Source organism: Mus caroli, unplaced genomic scaffold, assembly GCF_978045245.1.
Source record: "Mus caroli unplaced genomic scaffold, Mus_caroli_1 scaffold_1, whole genome shotgun sequence".
NCBI lineage: Eukaryota > Metazoa > Chordata > Mammalia > Rodentia > Muridae > Mus > Mus caroli.
In genome coordinates, this window is record NW_028227256.1 from 33263852 (window position 1) to 33288181 (window position 24330).

Consider the following 24330-nt stretch of genomic DNA (forward strand, 5'->3'; position numbering starts at 1 on the left):
CCCGCCGCCTGGAACCCCACGGGCCGCCACCCGCGCCGGGGCAGACCCGCGTCTCACCCGCAGTTGTCGGCCGCGCGCTCGCCCGAGCCGGACCCCAGTGCGCGTGCGCCTTACCGCCCGGCGCCTTGGGCTCTGAGGAAAACGCGGAAGCAGATCGCTCTCCCGGAACCGCGCGGCGGCGAGCGGCAAAGCCCGGAGCGGATCCGCGCCCGTGACCTCGCTGGCCTGTGGGGAACGCGGAAAGGGCGCGCGACTCCCGGGGCAGAGACGTTCTCCCTCTGCGTTCTCTGTGGGAAAAGTGAGGACAAAGAACAAGATAGTTCAGACCACCCCAGAGCTCGGTGTCCCCGTCCCTATTACAGAGCTGGGTTCAATTTGCAGTGTGCGGGTGGGGTTTATTTCAGCCCAGCGGGGTTTATAATCCTAGCACGCGCGGAAGGCTGAGACAGGAGGATCGAAGTGAGTTCCAGAACGACCTGAGCTACACCGTGACACCCTGTCTCAAGACCTCAAAGCAAACCAGAGAGATGGGGAAATGAAGAGAGGGAGGGAAAGCTTTGCAGGATGTTGGGATACAATTCTAGGGCTCTGCGGAGTTTAATGAGAAACTGGTACAGCTCAGACTAGGATGAGGTGGAAGATGAGGCAGAGGATAGATGTAAGGTTCAATTTTTTTTCCAGTTTTTTATTAGGTATTTAAAAGGATCTTTACCAATCCTAAATCAGATAGGGGACTAATATCCAATATATATAAAGAACTCAAGAAGATGGACTCCAGAAAGCCAAATAATCCTATTTAAAAATGAATGGGACACAGAGCTAAACAAAGAATTCTCAACTGAGGAATATCAAATGGCTGAGAAGCACCTGAAAAAATGTTCAACATCCTTAATCATCAGGGAAATGCAAATCAAAGCAACCCTGAGATTCCACCTTACACCAGTCAGAATGACTAAGATCAAAAATTCAGGTGACAGCAGATGCTGGCGAGGATGTGGAGAAAGAGGAACACTCCTCCATTGTTGGTGGGATTGCAAGCTTGTACAACCACTCTGGAAATCAGTCTGGTGGTTCCTCAGAAAGTTGGACATAGTACTACCAGAGAATCCAGCAATACCTCTCCTGGGCATGTATCCAGATGTTCCAACTGGTAATAAGAACACATGTTCCACTATGTTCATAGCAGCCTTATTTATAATAGCCAGAAGTTGGAAAGAACCCGGATGTCCCTCAACAGAGGAATGGATACAGAAAATGTGGTACATTTACACAGTGGAGTACTATTCAGCTATTAAAAAGAATGAATTTAAGGTTCGATTTTTAACTGCTTGGTTTGGTTCAGCAGATTCCGGCAAGCAAAGCTACGGCTTTTTTCTCAACTTGAAATGTGCAAATGCCTAAACCCTGACTCACCAGGTTGCCAGGGGAATGCAGTCGATTATCTCTGCCACCTGTCAAGAACTCCATTGATTTCTTGATGCCAATTACTATGAGCAACCCCCACCTCCCGGCCTTAGAACTCAGTGTTATTGGTTGTTTTTTCATTTATGGAGGGAATGGGGAGACAGGGTCCCATGTATCTCAGGCTAGGCTCATACTAGCTATGCAGCCGGAGAAGACCTTGAATTTGGTTGATGGTTTGCTTCAATTTTGTTTTTGTTTTATGTTTTAAGACAGAGTTTCTCTGCGGAGCCCTGCTGTCCTGAAACAAGCTCTGTAGGCCAGGCTAGCCTCAAACACAGAGATCCGTCTTCTGCGCATGCCCACCACTTCCTGGTTGCCCTTGAACTTCTGATTCTTCTGCCCCTCTTCTTTTCAAGTGTCGGGATTATAGGCCTGCACCACCACGCCTTGCATAGAACACAGTGTTTTAAACACTCAGTTGCCATCCCATTTAGGCTTGAATAAGGTAGAGGGTCAGGAAAATTAAGCTACAAAAGGTTTCTAAGTGTACAAGGACTGAAAATTAATTCAAGGGGTGTAACTGGCAGTTCATGACTCACATCCACAATGTCACTGCAGCCTTGGTTCTGAGCACACAACGTGCACTTTCGCAAGGCTCGTGCCATTTAGCTAGCTAGAGTGCCAACAAATGCTTTCAAAACCCCTTGGCTCAGATTTTAGACTACTGTATGTTATCAATTGCAGTGTTTTCGCTGTAGACACAAAGTTTTCTGCTCTTACAGAAACCAGATAGTTTTATTACAAAAACAAAGGCTCTTAATATTTTCCTATCTTTCACCATGTATCAAAGTAGCATTTCTTTGGATTGTGACAGCATGCTTGGTCTTAGAAATTGCATTTTGAATGGCTGACTTGGGCTTCCTAAAACAATCGTTAAATGAATTTTAGCTTGGGATCAGGGCATACTGCCCAATCATTTCTGAGAACACTTCTGCCATTTTATAGCCTGTCTTTATATGAAGTAGCTTTCTTAGCATTAATTACTATAAAATCAAACTACCTATCCCCTCAGAGGCAGGAGGATCAGGAATTCAAGAACAGCCTCAGCTATACAGCAAGTCAGAGCTAACCTGAGCTATGTAAGTCAGAGCCAACCTGGGCTATGTGAAACCCTGTCCCCCAAATTAAAAAAAAAAAAATCAAAGGACAAAAGAGGCCAAATGTTTTACTTTTCCATTAGAAAGACCTCCCCTTGGGCTAGAGATGGCTCAGGGGTTAAGAGAACTGACTGTTCTTCCAGAGGTCCTGAGTTCAATTCCCAGCAACCACATGGTGGCTCACAGCCATTTGTAATGGGATCCGATGCCCTCTGCTGGTGTGTCTGAAGACAGCCACAGTGTACTCATATACATAAAATAAATAAATAAATCTTAAAAAGAAAAAAGAAAAGAAAGCCCTCTCCCTCCCGTGAGGCATCATGGATTTTCCTGTATATAGATCTTGATGGTCTCACTTCTTGTATTTTCTCATCTAAATTGCATGACTTTGCCAGTAATTCATTCCAGACAGAAGAGAATTCTGTGCCTGACTTTGAACTCAAAAGGTCAGTAACAGAAGAAAAGGAAGGAGGAGTCCTTAAAGCAGGGAGGTCGATTGTCTGTGTGGGCCTCAAGTCACTTGTCTTATCTACACTCGGTCACGCGTCCTTCACCTCCCAGAGATTCTCTTTGGAACCAAGAACCTCTTATCTCTGTGATGTTCCTCTTGTTGCTAAGCTCCACTCACCCTGTGAACCTGGGACAGAGGAGCTCCAAGGAGCAAGAGGTGGCCCTGTGCAGGGAAGGAGGAGAGGGAACAAGTGTCCAAGATGCTGAGGGTTGTTGTGGAGTCCGCTTCGATTAACCCTCCCCTCAGCACCACACCCAAAGCTTTCGTAACTGTCTACTTCAGAGGTGAGAACCCAGTTCCAAAAGGCTACCTGTAAGGCATCAAAAGGTCAATTCCACTACATGAATGATGTCCTGGGTAGATTGTTTGTTTCAAAACCTGTTACCAAGCACCTAGCATCTTGGGAGTGAGAAAATCAAGTCCATTGAAACAAAGGCAGTGTTGCTGGCCCTCTGTATCTGTGGACCCTGCGTCTGGGAACTCAGAGTCAAAAATATTTAAGGGCAGGCAAGATGGCTCATTGAGTAAAGCAAATATCATTCCTACACTCCATTGGCCAGAATGAATCACAGTCCCACATGGCTTTGAGACTCAGGGTACTATGTGCTAGGAAAGAGAGGGAAATAAAAATAGAGTTGCCTGCTATGTAAGAGTAGGGGGCCTTGGTCCAGTCCACGTGTGCTCTTTGGTTGGTTGGTTCAGTCTCTGTGAGCCATATGGGCCCAGGTACTTGACTCTGTAGGTTCTCTTGTGGTGTCCTTGACCTGTTCTCTCCCCCAATCCTTCCCCAACTCTCCTACAACATTCCCCAAGCTCCTTCTAATGCTTGGCTATAGGTCTCTTTGTCTGTTTCTGTCAGCTTCTGGATGAAGCCTCTCAGAAGATAGTTGTGCTAGGCTCCTATATGCAAGCATAGCAGAGTAGCATTAATAGTGTCAGGGGTTGGCTCTCTCCCATGGCACGGGTCTCAAGTTAGGCCAGGCATTGGTAGGACATTCCCTCAATCTCTGCTCTGCCTTTATCCCTCATGTCTTATAGGAAGGACACATTTTTGGGTAGAAGGTTTTGTGGCAGATATGCTGCGTCATCTTCATGTAGGTCCCCTAACAATTGGGGTCTCTCTGACTCAGATGCCTGCCTTCGGATTCCCTTCCCCTAGCCGGGCGCCTTATCTGGCCTCAGTGGGGAAGGATGCACTTAGTCCTGCTGCAACTTGTTGTGTCAGGGCAGGTGGTACCCAAGAGAGGCTTCCCCTTTTCTGAGGAGAAGGGGAGGGGGTAGTGTGGAAAGGGGCTTAATGGGGGAAGTGGTTTATGAGGGTGGGACTGGGAGGAGAGGAAGGGGCTGCAATCAAGATGAAAAGTTAATTAATTAATGAAAAAAGGAACAATAGAGTTATCTATCCCACAGGGTGATAAATTTGAACTAACTGAGAAAGAATGCACAGATGCTAAGTTACAGCTGCCAGCTGACTTGACTTCTAGGGTACCCACTCCACCTCTGTTGACCCCATTCAAACTCAGACACCGACATACTTCCCCCAACTCATCCCAGCCCCTTGGTGTCTTTGCAGATATGAAGAAAATAACTCGAGTGGAGGAAGGACATGACCCCATATGGAATGAGGTAGACACTCCGCGACCATCCTGGAAGAGGAATGAACACTTCCAAGAGCAAAGGGGCAGGGCCTCTAACCTGGTGCCTAGGGAATCTCTCACCCAAGTTTCTTAAGACTGAGGCAACTTAGCCTAGGTTAACCTTTGATCTGAAAGGGCTGCAAAAGCCCTCAGCTGTTCTTGATCTCTCTCCCTCTTGCCTCTGGGGACGCACAACATGATGGCTCATCCACTAATCCACTGACGCCTAGAATCCCGAGGCAGAGCCAAGGCTCCTTGTGCAGCGTCCTCTCTTCTCTTGGTCACTTGGTCACTCACATTGTCTCACTCGACAGTCACTCAACTTCTAACATGCCCAGGAGGCTTCAGCATAGGAACACACATGGGAGAGCCCACATGTGGACAAGGAAGTCTTGTGGACAAGCCAGTGTAGTCTCCTTAGGAAAGTAGACACAACAGAGACTCCTGAGGTCCAGCCCATCCCCAGATCTGCCCTCACTTCCTAGAAGGGTGGATGAGAAGGAGGAGGTAAGATGTTGCCCAGCTTGGTGTCCTACACTCTTAATCTCAGCACTCCTGCAACTGAGGTAGGAAGACCGCTGAGCTCCAGGCTAACCTGGCCTACCTAGTGAGTTCCAAGGCCATCCAGGATGCATAATATGGCTCTGTCTCAAAACACCCAATTTCAAAATAAAAGAAAATAGCAACAGAAAATAATGATTTCTTTCTGCCCCTCACAGACCCTAATCTGGCACCTCTGGAATCAGCCACTGGAAAATGACTCCTTCCTGAAAGTCATACTTCAGGACTCAGTTTCTAAAAAGAAAGAAAGGTGAGGCAGAAAGAGGCAGGAAGAGCCCGGCTCACTGACCAAAGCCACAGGGGAGCAACTGCTAACCCATTTCTAACCCATAACTAACTCGGACAAAGAGCCAGAACCCTTTCCACACAGTCAAGGAAAACTGGAGGGTGGTATTAAAGGAGAACCAAGAGATGAAGATGGCCTAGAATACACACTTGGATACCAGCAGCAGCTCTGATTTGAAGCCTCAGTTCTTGAATGTTGGCCTAATCCTAGCCTCCGGTCGAAACCCAACTCTCCTATCCATCCCAGATTAACATCCCCTTAGGAGTGGATGCACGGCACACCATAGGCCTTTTCCAGCACGTAGAGTCTGGTTGGTCCATCCTCGGTCCAATGATGTAGTTTTCTTGGGATTTCCTAAGGAGCTTCCCATAGAGTGTGGGGAGACCCTACCCTCACCGGTCTCCAGTGGAGGCTCTGCTCACCTGGATTCTTCCGGTTGTGTGTGTGTGGAATCATCCCCAGGACACAGCCTGGGACCCAGGAGGAGCCCTCTGTCCTGCCTGGGAATCTCACACCTACCCCTTGCCTCCCCCAGGTTCATTGGCCTGGCCACTGTACCGCTCAAGCGGCTGGCACAAAGACCGAAAGAAGTCGTGTTTGTGAGGGACCTGATCCTGCTCAACCATTCCATGAAGCCCACTAACGTGAGTCAGGCACCAGGCAGCCCAGGCAGGAGGAGCATGGGCTGCTGGTGTAGCTGAACTTCTCACTCCAGGAGCACCCAAGTGCTCAACCACAAAGGAGTCCCTTGTACCCTGGGAGGGCCTGTCACACTGCTGTTATCACACCATCCATCTCCCATCCACTCTTCCATCACCCCAGGAGTCAGTCCCTGTGCTAGACACTGGGATTCCAGACTGAATGTTGGTAGGCAGGGAGGAATGGGAAAGCTTTGTGAGAGAAAAGGAAAGAAAAAGGAAGGCTTCAGTGGGCCCCAATTGAAGGCTGCTGCTTTGGGGAAACCAAAGTCAGGCTCACCCAAGCGATTGGTTTGAAATTCATATTTGGCTTTTCCTGGTTGGACCTATGAGATAGAATCCTAAAAACCTTAGTTCAACCCCAGGCCCCACATGGAAGCAGGAGGATACTGACTCCCAAAGCTGTCCTCTGAGCTCCACACTTGCACCTTGACACAAACATGTCCCCCTCATCTTACACAACATAAATAAGTAGAAGTTAGGTCATCTGTCATCTCGCTGTTTATCGAATCCTGGCCATTGGGCGCTGACAGTCACTGTTTGGCTCCTTGACTTGTTATTAGAGATGGCAGACTGACTTCCTAGAGTCTAACATAAGGCAGGCTGGCCTCCTGGACTGCTTTCTGTAGATGACAGATCGGTCTTCTGAACTAGTGGCCACAGAGAGAATCCTGTTATATGCAGTGTAGTCACAACCCATGCGTATATCCAGTCTCTCAGAAGGACATGAGTTTGTCTACTCATCCAGAGAGGCAGGACCCCCTGCAGAAGGGCATGGAGGAAAGGCAGGTTTAGGGAGGGCAGGCTGCCGGTGCTATTGGTACAACACACTTGAAGTGTAGACAAAACAGGAGCCAGAGGCAAAAGGGCTTCTGGTGTGTGCGGCTAAGACTTGTTTCTAGTCATTTAAAGAGGTAGTGGGTATTCAGTGGGCAATCCTGAGGAATGGTCTGGAGATAGGTGGGTCGGTAAGGAGTTTTTGAAGGAAGGATATCAGTTAAGAGGTAGCGATAGAAGTTTTCCCAGATCAGGAGACATTGAAATTGCCATGGGTGATCACCCTAGTTAGAACCATGGTTCAGGACTGGTCCCAAGTCATGTTTCCCTCTTCTCTGCAGCCTCTTGGGTCCTCTGCCATTGATATCATTATAGTTCATTTATCTTCCAAGCCCCCTTCATTGCAACCCATTACTATCTCTTTACCAGTCTGTGGCTGCAAACACATGTACATGCACACACACACACACACACACACACACACACACACACACACACACACACACGCATGCACACACATGCAATAGGGGTCATGAATCCAGCCAGACTAGAAAGGCTGGTGCTATAGCTTATTAAGGATTTCAAGATCTGGCTTCCAAGTCCCTCCCTTTGCTTTGCAGTGTACTGTCACCCTACAGGTGGCCCAAATATACGACCAGGATACTGAGATGACAGGTATGTCTTTTTCTAGGGCATTACCAAGCATATCTGAATGGGTTCTTTGGGACTTTTGAAACCCAATTCTTTTTTATTTTGTATTAGATATTTTCTTTATTTACATTTCAAATGTTATCCCCTTTCCTGGTGAGACCCAATTCTTTTTTTTTTTTTTTTTTTTTTTTGGTTTTTCGAGACAGGGTTTCTCTGTGTAGCCCTGGCTGTCCTGGAACTCACTTTGTAGACCAGGCTGGCCTCGAACTCAGAAATCCACCTGCCTCTGCCTCCCAAGTGCTGGGATTAAAGGCGTGCGCCACCACCGCCCGGCAAGACCCAATTCTTAAGGCTTACCAAAAAATTATGACCAGGGTCCCTGGAAGTTGGTTTTTTTTTGGTTGTTGTTGTTTTTTGTTTGTTTGTTTTCAAGACAGGGTTTCTCAGTATTGTCCTGGCTGTCCTGGAAATCACTCTGTGGACCAGGCTGGCCTTGAACTCAGAAATCCGCCTGTCTCTGCCTCCCAAGTGATGGGATTAAAGACGTCCTCCACCACTGCCTGGCTTCCTGGAAGTTTTATAGACCTAATAGTCACATCATCATCCATCTGGCTAATGCCACTGTTCTAGTTTGATTTCTATAAACGCTACAACCAAAAGCAAGTTGAGGAAGAAAAGGTTAATTTCCACAGTCCACCATAAAGAGAAGTCAGGATAGGAGCTCAGGATGGGAGCCTAGAGGCAGAAACTGAAGCGCAGTCCATGGAGGAGTGCTGCTTACTGCCTTGCTCTCCACGAATGCTTAACTCACTTTCTTATACAGGCCAGGACCACCTGCCCACGGGTGAAACCAACATAGTGGGCTGGGCCCTCCTACAGCAATTGTTAAGGGAAATTTCCCCCACAGACTTGCTTACAGGCAATCTGATGGGGACAATCTCTCTTCCCAGATAACTCTAGGTTTGTGTTAAGTGGACCAAAACCAGCCAGCAATGCCGCCCATTTCTCCATCTTTAGTTCTCTGGACATAAGGCTTCTCTTAGTAGGGCCAGAAAGACATAAGGGTGGCCATTTCCAAGAGCCCCCACGTATGAAGGGCAGGGTCCAAGGATCCCTTACTATTGAGAATGAGGGCCTCATGAGCTTGTTCAGGGAGAGACATGTGCTCTATCAGGGTCAGATTTTTATCAGGAGTAGGTCATGGCGGACATAGTGATTGAAAGGGGGGAAAGGTTTAAAAGCCTTCTAAACTGTCCACCCTGTACTTTTCCGTAGGCAATAAGGAGCTCCTGGGCTCAACTGTAAATGAGGTGACCCAGAAGAAACTAATGGTCTCTGGCCTCCCCATGCACAGGGCTCTGGCTTCCAAGCCTCAACACTTTCAGGTGAGAGACTAGAAGGGTGGGGAGGGCTGGAGAGATGGCTCAGAGGCTCAGAGGTTAAGAGCACTGACTGCTCTTCCAGAGGTCCTGAGTAGTTCAATTCCCAGCAACCACATGGTGGCTCACAACCATCTGTAATGGGGTCCTCTTCAGGTGTGTCTGAAGACAGCAGCAGTGTAGTCACATACATAAAATAAATAAATCTGTGGCGGCGGGGGGGGGGGATTGGGTCCTTATGGCAGCTGATCAGACCCTTGATAACCCAAGCCTGCTCCTTAACATTCAACTCCTTCCAGCCTTCCCCCATACAGGATCTCTATCTGTAATACCTGGAGTGTTGTTACCTTGAAAGGTTTGCTTTTGAGAGAAGAGTCCCCCTTGGAGGACAGAAATCCACACTCCCATGATCAGATCTATTGGGTGTCCCCTCTGTAGGTCCGGGTGAAGGTGTTTGAAGCCCGACAGCTCCTGGGCAACAACATCAAACCTGTAGTAAAGATAAACATCGCAGGTCAGCAGCATCTCACTCGGATCAAGATGGGAAACAATCCTTTCTTCAATGAGGTAGGCTGAACAAGCCACGTAGGGCAGGGGAGCCAGCCAGGAGCCCAGCATTCCCCGGAAGCAGCTGGCAAGCTTGCTTCCTAAGTGGACTGTCTGTAAGCTACAAGCGTTTATTAAGCAGCTACTACACATCAAAAATTATGCTCAGGGTTGGACAAATAGGATGGGTTAATTCTGCTAGTGGTCTGATGGCAACACAGCATGTGAACCCACAAACAATTGCAGGGGTGGGGGCAGACAGGTATGGGGAGCACTGTTAGCGGGGCTATGGAAAGCAACCTCAGTTCACGCACATTTTTTCACTGCCGAGCCCCAGTAGCACGGTGTCAGGAAAACAGAAGGTGCTGGTGACTAGATGAATGAAGACCAGGTCCTGGGACAGTGGAGAGGGCTTAGGAAATGCTACGAAAACTATAAAGAAAGAACTTACCAGAAGATCGAAAGGACAGAGCGATAATTCAAAGACTTGGAAGCAAGAAGCAGATTTGATTTTTTTTTTCATGCCAAACTGTAGCTGAAGGGTGTGTCTGGGAGTGTGCAGTGCAGATTAGGGTCCCACCACGGATAGCTCCTAACAGCCATGGAGGACTTAAGTCTGAGAGTGACGAGGGAAAGGAGGTTCTAGCTGACGAAGAGAGAAGGGTGGAGCGGACTGGCAGGGCAATCCAGAAGGGACACAAGGCTCAAATAGCTACTGTGGAAGAGTGAGCTGGTTTTGAACAGTTAGGTTCTCTAGAGAGGCCTTGGGCAGAACACCCCCTGGGAGCCTAGGAATCCTCTGGTTCTGAGGGGTCTGTGGGTGATCATAAGCAGAGAGTCACTGAAGTGGGCATGTAGTGAGGGAGAGGGGAGGGCCTGGCGGTAGAGGAAGCGTATTATCCCAAAGCTTCAAGTAGTGGAAGAAACTGTCTACCCAGCCCCCATTCTCTCTGCTCCAGATATTCTTCCAGAATTTCCACGAGGTTCCTGCAAAGTTCTTTGAGGAGAACATCTCAATCGAGGTAAGGAGTCAAACTGGTTTCCAGTTAAACGGGACCATTTTCTTGTCCTACTTCAGTATCATAGAACACTCTTGAGTTGGAGTCAAGTGTCTGCCTGTCTCCAAGGCAGCATCTTTCATTCCCCTTTGTGGTCCAAACACCTCATCCATTTGTTCATTCATTCAACCAGTGTTATTAGAGATCGCCAACTGGGGCCCGAGCTACATGCTTGGGTGAACATGGAAGCCAAATTCTCTTGTCACCAGAGTGACATACCCCATTCCCCAACAAGAGGGAGCCAGTGACAATGGTGACTATATATTCGTCCAGTGCCTTCTGGGTGGGTGTCCAGCACAGGGCTGAGGGGGAAGCTTCCTCCCACCCTGAAAGGCCATTTCCGTGTTCTTGGGCACATAACACAGTGGAAACAACCAGAACAATATGTACTAAAAAGAGTAGATTACAACAGCTTACTTTGGGACAAGTGAATTGATCTCTCTGATCAATATCTTCATCAATGACATTAAATTTAAAAATATGAACCTCACAAGGCTCCTCTGAGAACTACCTAAGAAAAATGACATGCAAGTGCTGGCCATTAGGAAGCTCAGTGAGGTGGGGGGGGGGGTGGCCTAACACCTGGGACCCCAGAGCTCCAGAGGTGGGGCAGGAGTGTCAGAAGTTCAAGGTCATTATTGGCTACACAGTGAGTTTCAGGCCAGCCTCAGCTACATGACAGCCCAACCCCCAGATATATCCTTGCTTCCCACAGAGGGTAGGGGTAATTGGCATTGTGAATGATAAGATCTTTCTGGAAACTCTCCGCAGGTGGTGGACTCTGCAGCATCAAGATCAAAAGCAGAGATTGGGAGATTCCAAGTGAGCCCTGATGGAGGAGGAGGCTGGGGAAACTTCTGGGCTCCAGGATCCCGTCCAGGGAAAAGGACTTGGCATTTCACACAGATCCACATGTTAGGATGCTAACAGAAATAGCAACTACCATAACACTGTGCAAAGCCTGAGGTAGCATCAAGAGGGTCAGAGTGTGTCAGGTTCAGATAAGGATTGGTACCCACTGTCATGTGCTATAGACACTGGACACGTCTCCGCTTCCATTCATGGGTCCAAGAAGGTCACCCTAAGTGCTGAAGAACTCCAGAAAGAGATTGATGCCTTTGAGGACAGATTGGGGGGCGGGGGGGAGAGATTCTGTGGCATAGTCCAAAGTGGTCAAGAACTCACTATGTAATTCAGGCTAGCCTCGATCTCATAGCCATCTTCCTGCCTCAGCTTCCCAATTGCTGCAATGACAGACATGAGCCACCATGCCCAACTTAGTATTTGCATTTAATTTTAATGTTTTTATTTTTAAAGATGAAAGGTTTTATTTATTTTCATTGTGTGTGTGTGTGTGTGTGTATGCTTGCATGCACTAGCTTTTATATAGGCTCTAAGGATTAAACCGGGGCCCTTGTTTGTTTAGTAAGTACTTGCCAACTAAGCCATCTCTCAAGTCCCCAGAATTTTTATTTTTATGTAATTTATTTTTTCTCTGTGTGCGTGTGTGTATGCACGTACACATGCGTGCATGTGCCACAATCTAAAGTCATGTGTGTGGTAAGAGTACACTTTCTTGGAGGTTGGTTCTTTCTATCATTGGATCAGGGGTGAAACTCAGGATTCAGACTCACACAGCCAGACTTTAACGTGCTGAACCATCTTGCCAGTCCTGTGCTTCTATTTTTACATCTAGATGATGTGTATCCATGACCAAAAATCACAAGTTCCTGTTTTGATGAAGTGTCTAGAACTGCGTGCGGATGTAGCTCAGAAATAAAGGACTTGCTCGGCATGCACAGTGTCCTGGTTCAGTCTCCCACGCTAGGGAAAGGGGATGGGAGAAAGCCATTTTAGTAAAGTTCCATGTATCTGGGTTTGTATGGATTGTACAATGTGTGTCTGTGTCTGTGTGTATGTGATGTGTGTGTGTGTATATCTGTGTGTGTGGTATGTGTGTGTGCATGTGTATATGTCTGTGGGCATGTATATGTGTATGTGATGTGTCTCTGTGTATCTCTGTGTGTATCTGTGTGTGTATCTCTGTGTTATCTGTATGTGCTTGTGTGTAAGTGGTGTGTGTGTGTGTTGCTAGGGTCTGAACTCAGTGCATTGTGTAAGTGTGTAAGCTGGGAAAGTGCTCTAATCTGGCTTATACTTTTTGTCTTTATGTTTTGTTTTGGTGTGTGTGTGTGTGTAAGAGGCTTTTGCTTCTCTGATACAAGCCAGTGAATGAGTTTGAAAGCAGGCCTATTATGCAGTCTTGCTGTTGATCTGTGGAGCCTGGGCACTGGCCTATTCACATTGCCACTTCTCCTGTAGCATCTCCCTCAGGCCTAGGCTAATGCCCTCTCCCAGGAGGAAAAAGGAAGCCACCTATAGTCTCTCTGCCAGAGACCACTCAGTCATCCTCATCCCTAGCATAGAGCTTCCCTTCCCTACCCAGGGAAAGGGAAGAGTTAAGTGTGTGGATAGTTCCAGCACAGGCTTCCTCTTAACTAGCTGTTAAGCCTTTGGGGCATCTTTCAAACTTAGTAGCCTCCTCTATATCGGGGACAATGGTCCTTCCATTTTTTCTACAGAGTTCAGACTAAATTGACACTTAAGCACTGCTCTAGTGTGGCCACTGGATGAGGTAGAATTGCAAATCCTGGTTTTGGCTTGTGCTGCACAACTTTCCCTTGCTAGACCAGATACCAGTAATATTCAGCATAGGATGAGAAAGGGCTTATTTTGCCTCCTGGTTGTAGATGTTAATTAATCCACAGGTCTCTTTGGGCCTGTGGTGGCACATATATTAAAAAAGAGAACAGCTGAGAACAGGGAAGACATGTAAACAGAACAATAGATTTCCCCAGATCTCCTTCAAAACGGTGCTGACCAGAGACCCACAACCCTCCCCCTTGGCCTCAGCTTCTGAAGGCTCTCCCATCCCCACATGGCCAGGTTGGGGACCAAGCCTTTACTTCATGATGCTTTGGGAGGACATTTAAGATCCAAGCTTACTGGGCATGGTGCTAATGCCTTTAATCCCAGCACTGGGAGGAGGATCTCTTGTGAGTTCAAAGCCAGCCTGGTCAATGTTGTACGATCCATGACAGCCAGAGCTGAACAGTGAAAACCCGTCCCGTCTGAAAACAAAAACAAGAACAGAAATCAACCCAAGCTAATCATTTTACTCTTATCTTTTTCAGACAGACATTGGGTTTATCTACCATTCCCCAGGTAGGTGACAGATAATGCAAACATTTGAGCCTTCTGGGAAAAAGTAGACTAAGAGTTAAAAAAATCCCTCAGAATTGCCACTACATAGGGAGAAGTAGCTGTCTGCTTGGAAATAGTTACTTACTTTGTGGTGTGTTTCATCATGACCTGTACTAATAGCATCTTTCCCTGAAAAGTTCAACACCCGGGAAGGGGGAAGTCAAATGCTCAGTTTGTATCGAACTCTTAAGTTATAGTTCTAATTTCTAAAGCCAGTAACAGTTTTGTTGTTTTTCTTTTTTTGTTGGTTTTTGTTTTTGTTTTTGTTTTGTTTTATTTTCGAGACAGGGTTTCTCTGTGTAGCCCTGGCTGTCCTGGCACTCACTCTGTAGACCAAGCTGGCCTCGAACTCAGAAATCCACCTGCCTCTGCCTCCTGAGTGCTGAGATTAAAGGCGTGTGCCACCACGCCCGGCTGTTGTTTTTCTTGAAGCTGGATCTTACTATGAAGCCAAGGCTAGCCTGGAATGCATGAACCAGACTCCAAGTCCTAGGATCATGGGCACATGCCCCATACCATGCTCTTTTTAAGCATATTGTTTTAATATAGATAATGTTAATAGATAGATAGATAGATAGATAGATAGATAGATATAAGCTAATTCAATGTGGTTTTTGGCATTTTTACACACACACACACACACACACACACACATGCTTGCTGAGTATTTTCTCAACCCAACCTTCTTATCTCTCTCCCACCCTTTTCTACCCCTATCCCACACTGTCTTAGCTAGGGTTTCTATTGCTTCAATGAAACACCATTCCCAAAAAGCAAGTTGGGGAGGAAAAGGTTTCTTTGGCTTACATTCCCACATCACTGTTCATTATTCAAGGAAGTCAGGACAGGAACTCACACAAGGCAGGAAGCTGGAGGCAGGCACTGAGGCAGGTAGAAGTCATGGTGGGGTGCTGCTTACTGGCTTGCTCACCCTGCTTTCTTACAGAACCCAGGACCACCAGCCCAGGAATGCCACCACTCAAAATAGGCTGGGCCCTTCCCCACTAATCACTAACAGAAAATGCCTTACAGCTGGATCTCATGGAGGCATTTCCTCAACTGAAGCTCCTTTCTCTATGCTGTCTCTAGCTTGTGTCAAGTTGACACAAAACCATCCAGTACATGTCCTTATAAACATTTCTCATATTTACATTTGTGTGTGTGTGTGTGTGTGTGTGTGATCCACTGAGTTTAACCAGGGCCATCTGTGTGAGCATGGGTTTAGAGTTACCCGTTGGAGCCTGGTGGGCTCAATGGTAGATATTCAACTAAAGACAGTGACTCCACATGTCCTAAAGTGTGTCAACAGCCAGTAGTTCAGCAGTGACAGATAGGGAGCCATGAGCTCCTCCTCCATCTGTGACTGACTGTTACTAGGGCCAGCCTTTGGCAGGCTCAGAGCTGGTAACCACCACCGCTGTGAGGTCACGATCATAATGGTTGCATTGTGCCCGGTGGATGGCGGTTCTCAGCCTGCCTTCCTATCCTCGGTCCCTTCCTGCCTGTCTTCCACAAGATCTTTTGACCTTTCAAGAGAACATGAGAGGAGTGGGATGTCTTGTTTAAGGCCGAGCCCTCTCTGTTTTGTTGTTGTTGTTTGTTTGTTTGTTTGTTTGTTTGAGACAAGATTTCATATATACCTAGGCTGGCCTCCCACTTGCTCTCATCTCTTTGTATTGAGAATGTTCAATATCCTCGCTATCATGTTGAAACACACAATTACTGTCACCCACCATTACTTTGCTGTAGAGATCCCATCCCTTCCTATCCCGCTGCATCCTGTGCCCACTAACATCCTTCTTCTGTTCTCCTGCATCCTATCCATCCTAGCTCTGGTACCCACTAGTCTATAAGAGATTGAGACCATAGTGGGGAATTCTTTTTTTTTTTTTTTTGGTTTTTCGAGACAGGGTTTCTCTTTATAGCTCTGGCTGTCCTGGAGCTCACTTTGTAGACCAGGCTGGCCTCGAACTCAGAAATCCGCCTGCCTCTGCCTCCCAAGTGCTGGGATTAAAGGCGTGCGCCACCATGCCCGGCTCTCATAGTGGGGAATTCTACTGTGATCCGGCCATCACATACATTCCAGGTTGACACTGGATCTGGGGGTGGAGAGATGTTTGCCTCTGTAGGTTTGGCATCAGGCCAGGGTGGAAAGAGGACTCTCCTTTCCCAGAGGTACTAGCAGCCTTGTGAGCGAACCATCCTTGTGTAGTAGTAGAGGGGACTTCTGTTCTTCTCTACCACTGGGTGAGAGCCAGTACATGTGAGACATCACTTGCCCTGTTTTCCCTGGAAACAAAGGCTATTTCAGGAGGGAGAGAGGTGGGGAGAGAGAGACAAACAGACTGGAGGGTCTCACATTGGCTCTGCCTCCCCAGGTCACACACTCCTGAGGAAATGGTTAGGCCTCTGTCAGCGAAATAAGACCACCAGCGGAGTCAGAGGCTACTTGAAAGTCACCATCTGTGCCCTCGGTGTAGGGGATCAGGCACTGGTGAGGCTGCCACCTTCTTCCCAACCCCCAGTCATATAGCTTATGTGGCTGCCTCCCTGGGGACCTCTGAACCTTCCAAGTGGCCATTGGCCTATACCACCTTTATTCGGTGTGCCATAAAGGGTTGTCCGCTCTCCCTGCATCACATGGAAAGTCAATAGTGGGTGAACTTGACTGAGCCCTCCCTGCCTCTGAGCCTGACCCTGTCCACTTCTCGGGCATCTGCAGGTAGATCAAAAGCTGCCCTATGAGCAAAACACCCAGGTCCAGATCTTCAAGTCAACAGAAGTTCCAGTCAGCCTGGCTTACTTACAGTTCTTCATCTACTGTGCAGAGGATCTCCATTTTGGTTAGAGCCCGTGGGAAGGGAGGGGAGGGGGAAACTCCATGGCTCTCTGGAACAGGGTTTCTCTTTGTAGTCTGGGTTGTCCTGAAACTTGCTTTGTAGACCAGGCTGGCTTCTAACTCAGAGATCTGCTTGCCTCTGCCTCCCAAGTGTTGGGAATAAAGTCATGTGCCACCACCGCCTGGCATATAGTTTCCAAGATACATTTTCAAGGCTCCAAGCCATTGAGTTGGTCTTGGTGTCTAGAAGCAGTCTTGGGCTTTCTAAGACATCCTGTATGCACACATGTACACACACACACACACACGACATGTACATACCCTGGAACCATTGTGTAAAATGGAAACCAAGCTAAAAGTGGGAGGCGGTGGCAGATTAAAAATTGTTCAGACCCCCCCCCCATTTCCTTTTCCTGACCCCTCCATAAAAAAAGATGTGTCTGTCTCAGAAGTCCTTTTATTTCCTGTTCTAGGCACCCACAAGTCAGCCACTCCTGTGTTGGAGGTGGAGCTGATTGGGGACAAGGTAGGTACAGAAAGGGTCTAAGATCTAGAGAAAGTGGCACCTAGGAAAAACAATGTATAGGAAGAAAGGCGGGGGGCTGGTGAGATGGCTCAGCGGGTAAGAGCATTGACTGCTCTTCCAAAGGTCCTGAGTTCAAATCCCAGCAACCACATGGTGGCTCACAACTACCTATAATGAGATCTGACACCCCCTACTGGTGCATCTGAAGTCAGCTACAGTGTTCTTATGTATAATAATAAATAAATAAATCTTAAAAAAAAAAAAAGAAAGAAAAGAAAAAGAAAGAGGGGAAAGAGCAGAACCCTAGTCAGAGGCCAGCCTGGTCTACATATAATGAGTTCCAGGTCAGCCAGGGCTACATAGTGATACCCCATCTCAATACAATACAATACAATACAAATAAAATGTATGCTAGACATATGATATATAGTATATGCCTATAACCCCAGCGCTTTGGAGGAAGAGACAGGAAGACCAGGAATTAGAGGCTAGCCTCGACTATATGAGACGTGCCTCAGTTTTAAAAGGGAGGGGGAGGAGGAGCTGCTACTGCCACAAGCCATGTTTTTTTGGCCATTTTTTTCTATTGGAACTGATCTAACAAAACCTTTGTATATGCCTCATGTAACAGAGTTGGCAGTGCTAGCTGGGAGGTGGGAAGACCACTGCCAGTGTCAAGCCAGAGCCTGGTCAATACTGAGTTCTAGGCCAGTCAGGGTTACTTAGCGAAACCCTGCCTCAAAGCAAAACAAAGTTAGGGCTGGTTTGGAAGTCAAGCGTACTGGCTGCTCTTCTAGAGGACTTAGGTTCATTACCAGCATCAGTGTGGTGGCTCACAACCATCTGTAACTCCAGTTCTAGAGGAGTACTAACACCCTTTCCTGACCTCCTCTGGCACCAGGCATCATGGGATGCACAGACACACATGTGGGTAAAACATCCATAAGTAGGGAAAAGAACACCCCCCACCCCCAACACATAAAACAAAAACAAAAAACTACACATTCCTAGCGTGTGCAAAACTGAGGGTTTTCAGCCCCCAACACTGCTTTAAAAAGGTATGGAGGCAAACGTTTTAAGATAATGAAGGGAATGGAGCTGGGGCTCTTGAGGAATTATTGTCTGAGGGTAACTTTAGGCCAAGGGTTAAGAATCGGCCCATCCATCTAGGCACTGCAGGAAGTGGACTGGACAAGGAGGTGGGAAGGGAGGGCCAGCTCCTGCTAACACTGACTAAGCCTCGGGATGTTCTCAGCTCAGGACAAAACCACAGAGCCCGTCCGACAACCCAATATGGAACCAGATCCTCACCTTCCAGATTCAGGTATGGCTACCCATCATGCCCTCCCTCCTGTCCTTTGCATTCAAAAGGGACAGTCTGGTGTCAGTGTTGGTGTGGATGGAAGTTAGGGTGAACTGAGCACAGCAAAAGAGGAAACCCATGCTATAGCAAGACACAAGGAAACCCAAGATAAAATACTCAGTCCAGTAGAGAACAGTAAAAGGCCATACGACCGAATTCTAAAGATTAGATGTGTACTTTCACCCACACGAAGAAATCACAGACAGACTGCAGAGATGGCTTAATGGTCAAGGACACCATAAGACCTACAGAGTCAACTAACCTAGTCCCACCGAGCTCCTAGAGACTGAACTACCAACCAAAGATCAGGTACAGACTACACCTAGGTCCCATACACACATGTAACAGATGTGCAGCTTGGTCTTCATGTGGGTCCCCCAACAACTGGGGATGGAGGCTGTCTCTGACTCAGACTCTGTTGCCTGCCTTTGGATCCCTTTCTCCTAGCTAGGCTACCTTGTCTGGCCTCTGTGGGAAAGGATGCACTTAGTCTGATGAGACTTGATGTGCCAGGGTGGGTTGTTACCTGGGGGAGTTGGGAGGGGGGAAAGAGAGGTGGAAGGGTGGGACTGGGAGGGGAGGAAGAAGGCAGACCACCATCGGGATGTAAAGTGAATAAATTAATGAATAAAAAGAGCACATGTTGCTCTTACCGAGCGAGGACCTGGGTTCAGATTCCAGGATCCCATGATATTGTACCTGTGTGGGGAAATGCATGTGCCAAGGGTACATGTGTGGAGGTCAAATTTCAGCTTGAAGGAGCTGTCTCTTCCAAGAGGTTGAGCTCAGGTCATTGGCCTTGCACACCAATCCCTTTTTACCCACTGAGCTGTCTCACCAGCCCCAGCCCTGAAATTTCAACAAACTGGGGTCCATATTAATATCAAGAATACAAGACAGGGTCTGGATAGATGGCTCAGTTGTCGAGAACTCTTGTCCCTATTGCAGAGGACCTAATTTCAGCTTCAAATATCTATGTGGAGGCTCACAACAGCCTGTAACTTCAGTTCTGGGGCATCTAATGCCTTCATCAGACATACACATGGTGTACTTATGCAGACACAGGCAAACACTCATCTACACAAAAAAACTCTTACAAACCAAATGAACACAACACGATGTTATACCATTCCAGGGCCTTGCCAGCAGCCCCTATACGTGGGAAGCTTGGGAGCCAAAAACAGTGATAAACTTGGCTTGTGTGTGATTGAGGCAGACCCTCCCAACTGCTTGCAAGGTCCTGAGGACCACGCCACACTAGTGTACCTTCACCCCAGTGCCACCCGTCTTCCCTTGCAGCTGCCCTGCCTCTCTAGCTACATCAAATTCAGAGTCATGGACTGGTGAGAAACGGGCTAGAGGCAGAGCCATGCTCTGGGGAGGAAGAGGCAGAGCCAGGCTGGGGCTCAGCCTGCAGTGTGTTTCCCAGCTCCAGATACAAATGTCAGGATGAGATTGGGTCTGCCAGCTTGTGCCTCAGCCAGATCTCGTCCACCGGTGAGGAGATCCAAGGCAAGCAAACCCTGGGACCCCTCCCTCCCTGGGACCCCTCCTTTCGCATCTCTTCCACCCAAGCCCCTGAGTTCACTCTATCTCCTTCCAGGGATGTACTCTGGCTTCCTGCCCTGCTTTGGCCCCAGCTTCCTGACTCTCCGTGGGGGTAAGAAGCCCCCTTTCAGGACCTCAGAGGAAGGCACTGTAAGTTTATCTTGTCAGCTTTCGGGATGTGGGGCAGTAGAGGTTAGGTTGACTGTGAGTGAAGCACCAGGGGATTAGAAATGTCCAGGGAGGACACTGCCTGGCCTCTGTCTTCCTCCTTCCAGAAGAGGGTGGGTATGGGTATATAAATAGCCATGAACACAAGAGTCCTAATCCGTGGTACCAGAAAAGGATAAAAGGGATGCTTTAGCTAGTTGTTAAGGAACACTGAAGATGAAAACTTTGGTGGGTTTCCCACAAGTAGGAAAAGCACACCAGGTTAAAAAAAAAATACAGGTTTGTTCAAGATTGCTGATTAGTGCTGGAAACCCAACTCAAATTGGCTTAAACAAGAGCATGCAAGAGGTCTGATTGGGGAAGATCAGAAGAGTCAGAAGCCAGCTGGACTACACAGCAGTGTCTTATCTTTAAAAGGGCGGGGTGGAGGGAGGCTGGCAATATGGCTCAACCAGTAAAGATGCTTCCTGCCACCACACCTGTGACCTGTGTCCGATATTGGAACCCATATGGTAGAAGGACAGAACCAACTCTGAGCAGCTGTCCTCTGACCCAACTCATGCCATGGCACACCTCACTCCCTCAACACATACATAAAATAAGATAAATAGAAGAAAGCGTGTAGGGCTGCTTAATAAGGCTGGCAGGGAGTTTGTGAGAAGAGCCCTGAGTTGTCACAAGCTTTGTCTTGTCTTCCATGTCACTCCCTGGCTCCTCAGCCTTTGTCTCCCACCAGTCAGCCCTTTGCAGGGAATTTGCCCATAAGGCCAGGTGATCCCCCTAGTTGGTCTTTTCTGGGCTTCTGTGATCTTCTTGGACCTGTCTGACAGGGGTCTCTGGACACTGTCTCTGAGTTTACAGGGTGCCTGATCACTAGGGATTTGGCTCCACATGAAACCCCTGGGAGACTCTTGGGGAATACGCCAGTAGACTGACTAAGCATTCTTTTTTTTTTTTTTTTAAGATTTATTTATTTATTTCATGTTTGTGAGTACACTGTTGCTGTCTTCAGATCAGACACACCAGAAGAGAGCATGAGATCCCATTACAGATGGTTGTGAGCCACCACGTTGTTGCTGGGAATTGAACTCAGGACCTCTGGAAGAGCAGTCAGTGCTCTTAACCGCTGAGCCATCTCTCCAGCCCCTGACTAAGCATTCTTATATTCCTAACAGATTGGTGACCAATGTCTCTTGTAGTGTCAGGAATGCCCCCCTCACACACACACAGTAGATATCTGGATTACTTTCAACACAGAGGCAGAACCATTGACTGGCCTGGTTGGAAACCCTCACTCTGCTGATTACCACCCCCTCCAAGCTCCGAACATTTGTATAGTTCAAGTTCCTCCAGGTTAGCCGGCAGAATGAAATCAAACAAGAGGGGCACTTTTCTGCGTTGAGGCATCCTGGAATTCGTTAGCAGGGCTGTGGGTGGAGCCATCCCCAAGCAGGCTGTCCCTGCATAGTCTTACCTTTGCTGTGTGGGCTCCAGGGTGATCTGTTCACTCTTTTTTTGATCATCCCTTTCTCTCTTGTTGCTCCAGTGCATCATGGATGCTGTCCAGCATGGTTTAGATTACCGTGGCCGAATCTTTGTGGAGATAGTCACCAAGATCAAATCTCAGCAAGACTCGGTAATGAAGGACCTGTCTCAGGAAGTGACCCAGGTGGAGGTAATCACAGGAGACAAGCAACATAGGAAAAGAAGGGTTTCTCTGCATCCCCCAGATATCTACTCTCTCTCTCTCTCTCTCTCTGTGTGTGTGTGTGTGTCGGGGGGGCATTTCTGACACTGCAAGAGACATTGGTCACCAATCTGCTGGGAATATAAGGATGCTTGGTCAGTCTACTGGAGTATTCCCCAAGCGTCTTCCAGGGATTTCATGTGGAACCAAATCCCTAGTGGTCAGGGACCCTGTAAACTCAGAGAAAGTGTCCAGAGACCCCTGTCAGACAGAAAACAAAAGTGAGGCTGACTCCTGCAAGCTTGTGCCCATTTTCAGTCTTGGGAGATGGTGTGGTCAACAGTGTCTGCCACCAAGATGGGCTTCCTTTATAAAGAAAGGAATATGGAAGGTGGCAGATCCTATCTCTAGTGTGAGCTTGTGAAACATACACATAGCTCAGCCTGGAACCTGCTAGCCACATAGGCAGTGATAAGCACATCACCACTGAATCTGTTGTCTTGGAAACAATGGACCTGGAAGAGTAGATGGACTGGACAGAACCAAGAGCCAAAGATGGACCCTAATATGGCACCACAGCCAGGAGGGGAGGGGAGGAAAAGAAAGCAGAGATTGTGTGTGTGTGTGTGTGTGTGTGTGTGTGTATGTGTGTGTATGTGTGTGAGTTTAAGAGAGACAGAAACAGAGAGAGGAGGAGGAGACAGAGGAGAGCAGAGACAGGGAGACCCAGACACACACAGACAGACAGACATCCAGAGAGAGAGAGAGAGAGAGAGAGAGAGAGAGAGAGAGAGAGAGAGAGCTGGTGGCTGTGGTAGCTCATGTCTGTAATCCTGACACTCAGAAGGCTGAAGCAAGAGGACCGTCATAAACTCAATGCCAACCTGGACTACACAATGAAATTGTCTTTAAAAAGCAAAAGAAAGAAAGAGAGAAAGAAAGAAAGAAAGAAAGAAAGAGAGAGAGAAAGAGAGAGAGAGAAAGAAAGAGAGAGAGAAAGAAGAAAAAAGAAAGGGGAGGGAGAGAAGAGAGGAAGGGAGAGAATGGGAGAAGGGGAAAGGAGGAGAGGCAGGGGAGGGAGGAGACAGGGCAATGCTAGCAATAGAAATGAGCAGCTATTGTGGGTAGTGGATGGCATGGCAGAAACAGATATAATTAGGGACAGTTATGAGGCAGTAGTGGAAAGGGGCAGTCTTTTTGGATAAGGAAGGGTGACTGTGACTTGACCGTCACCAAGAACAGGGCTCCTGTGTGTGTGTCTGTATGTTTGTGTGTGTGTTTGTGTGTGTGTGTGTGGGGGGACTCTACTTCTCTCAACTCAGAGCCAAACCTAACCATAAAGGAGACCCTCCCGCACAGCTTCAGAAAGGAAGGGGACCAACCAGCTGGGTGGAGTGGAGCAGGTGAAGGAGATCCTGGGAGCAGCTGCCCTTTATCAACCAGTGCACAATTTCAGTAATGGTCTATTTCATCACAAAGTGAAGTACAGAACACTTTAGGAAAAAACCAGGGTACTCTGTCCCCTGCCTATCAGTATAGCTTTACTCAACCTGTATGTACTGAAGATGCCCGTGTTTGTGGTTATTGTTTTAGATGCAGTATTATCGCCAAAAGTATGGGCTGTGCGTCATCTTTCTCTCCTGTACCATGATGCCCAAATTTAAGGACCTGATTCAATTCGAGGTCAGCATGGGCCACTATGGAAACAAGATGGATCCAAACTACAAGCCTCTTGTGTCCACCACACAGTACAGCCCGGTGATATACGATGGTAACTGTCAGATTCAAGCAGAAACTGAGACAGCCCACGTGTGTGTGAGACTCTCCCAAGGGAATTGGCTCATAGAACATTCTTGAATATTCTCAGTTGTTTTTAAGTAGGGTCTCATTATGCAGTCCAGGCTGGCCTTGATCTCATGGTCTCCCTGCCTCAGGCTGCAAAGTGCTAGATTAACAGGCATGAATACCACACATCTGGTCACTTGGTGACAATATTCAGGGTGGTGAAGTCACCTGCCAAACCGTTCATAGCTAGGGGGTGGTGACCTCAAGAACAGAAAGCCACCAGCCATCCGATTATCTGCTGGTCTCTCTCCTCTTCACCCACTGCTCTGCTTAGCTTATTTCTGCGTGTGGTGTCCATGCCCATGTATGAGCTTGTGTGTGCTTTCGCAGAGGCCAAAGGAGGATGTTGAATGTCCTGTTCTGTCACTCCATCTCACTCTGTCTCTTATGGGACCTGGGGTGAGGCTGGTGGCCAGCCATCCTCC

General features: G+C 47.8%; 2 protein-coding genes across 4 annotated transcripts in view; one reads left to right on the forward strand and one right to left on the reverse strand.

Annotated features, from left to right (window-relative positions):
• Kansl3 (KAT8 regulatory NSL complex subunit 3) overlaps positions 1-127 on the reverse strand; it is a 35922-nt gene extending 35795 nt beyond the window's left edge. For all 3 annotated transcript variants that reach the window (XM_021175293.2, XM_021175288.1, XM_021175281.2), the window contains exon 1: positions 58-127. The gene's annotated coding sequence lies outside the window, so the exon portion shown is untranslated. The remainder of the gene's footprint in view (positions 1-57) is intronic.
• Positions 128-3221: 3094 nt separating this feature from the next.
• Fer1l5 (fer-1 like family member 5) overlaps positions 3222-24330 on the forward strand; it is a 49264-nt gene continuing 28155 nt past the window's right edge. Inside the window, exons 1-19 of the mRNA XM_021165906.3 lie at positions 3222-3356; positions 4646-4698; positions 5429-5520; positions 6092-6200; positions 7652-7706; positions 8958-9067; positions 9500-9628; positions 10567-10629; positions 11437-11487; positions 13860-13890; positions 16308-16423; positions 16652-16772; positions 17242-17294; positions 18550-18618; positions 19957-20000; positions 20087-20169; positions 20261-20355; positions 21920-22048; positions 23654-23831. Coding sequence (XP_021021565.1) covers positions 3272-3356; positions 4646-4698; positions 5429-5520; positions 6092-6200; positions 7652-7706; positions 8958-9067; positions 9500-9628; positions 10567-10629; positions 11437-11487; positions 13860-13890; positions 16308-16423; positions 16652-16772; positions 17242-17294; positions 18550-18618; positions 19957-20000; positions 20087-20169; positions 20261-20355; positions 21920-22048; positions 23654-23831 — 1666 coding nt within the window. The 5' untranslated portion in view covers positions 3222-3271. The remainder of the gene's footprint in view (positions 3357-4645; positions 4699-5428; positions 5521-6091; positions 6201-7651; positions 7707-8957; positions 9068-9499; positions 9629-10566; positions 10630-11436; positions 11488-13859; positions 13891-16307; positions 16424-16651; positions 16773-17241; positions 17295-18549; positions 18619-19956; positions 20001-20086; positions 20170-20260; positions 20356-21919; positions 22049-23653; positions 23832-24330) is intronic.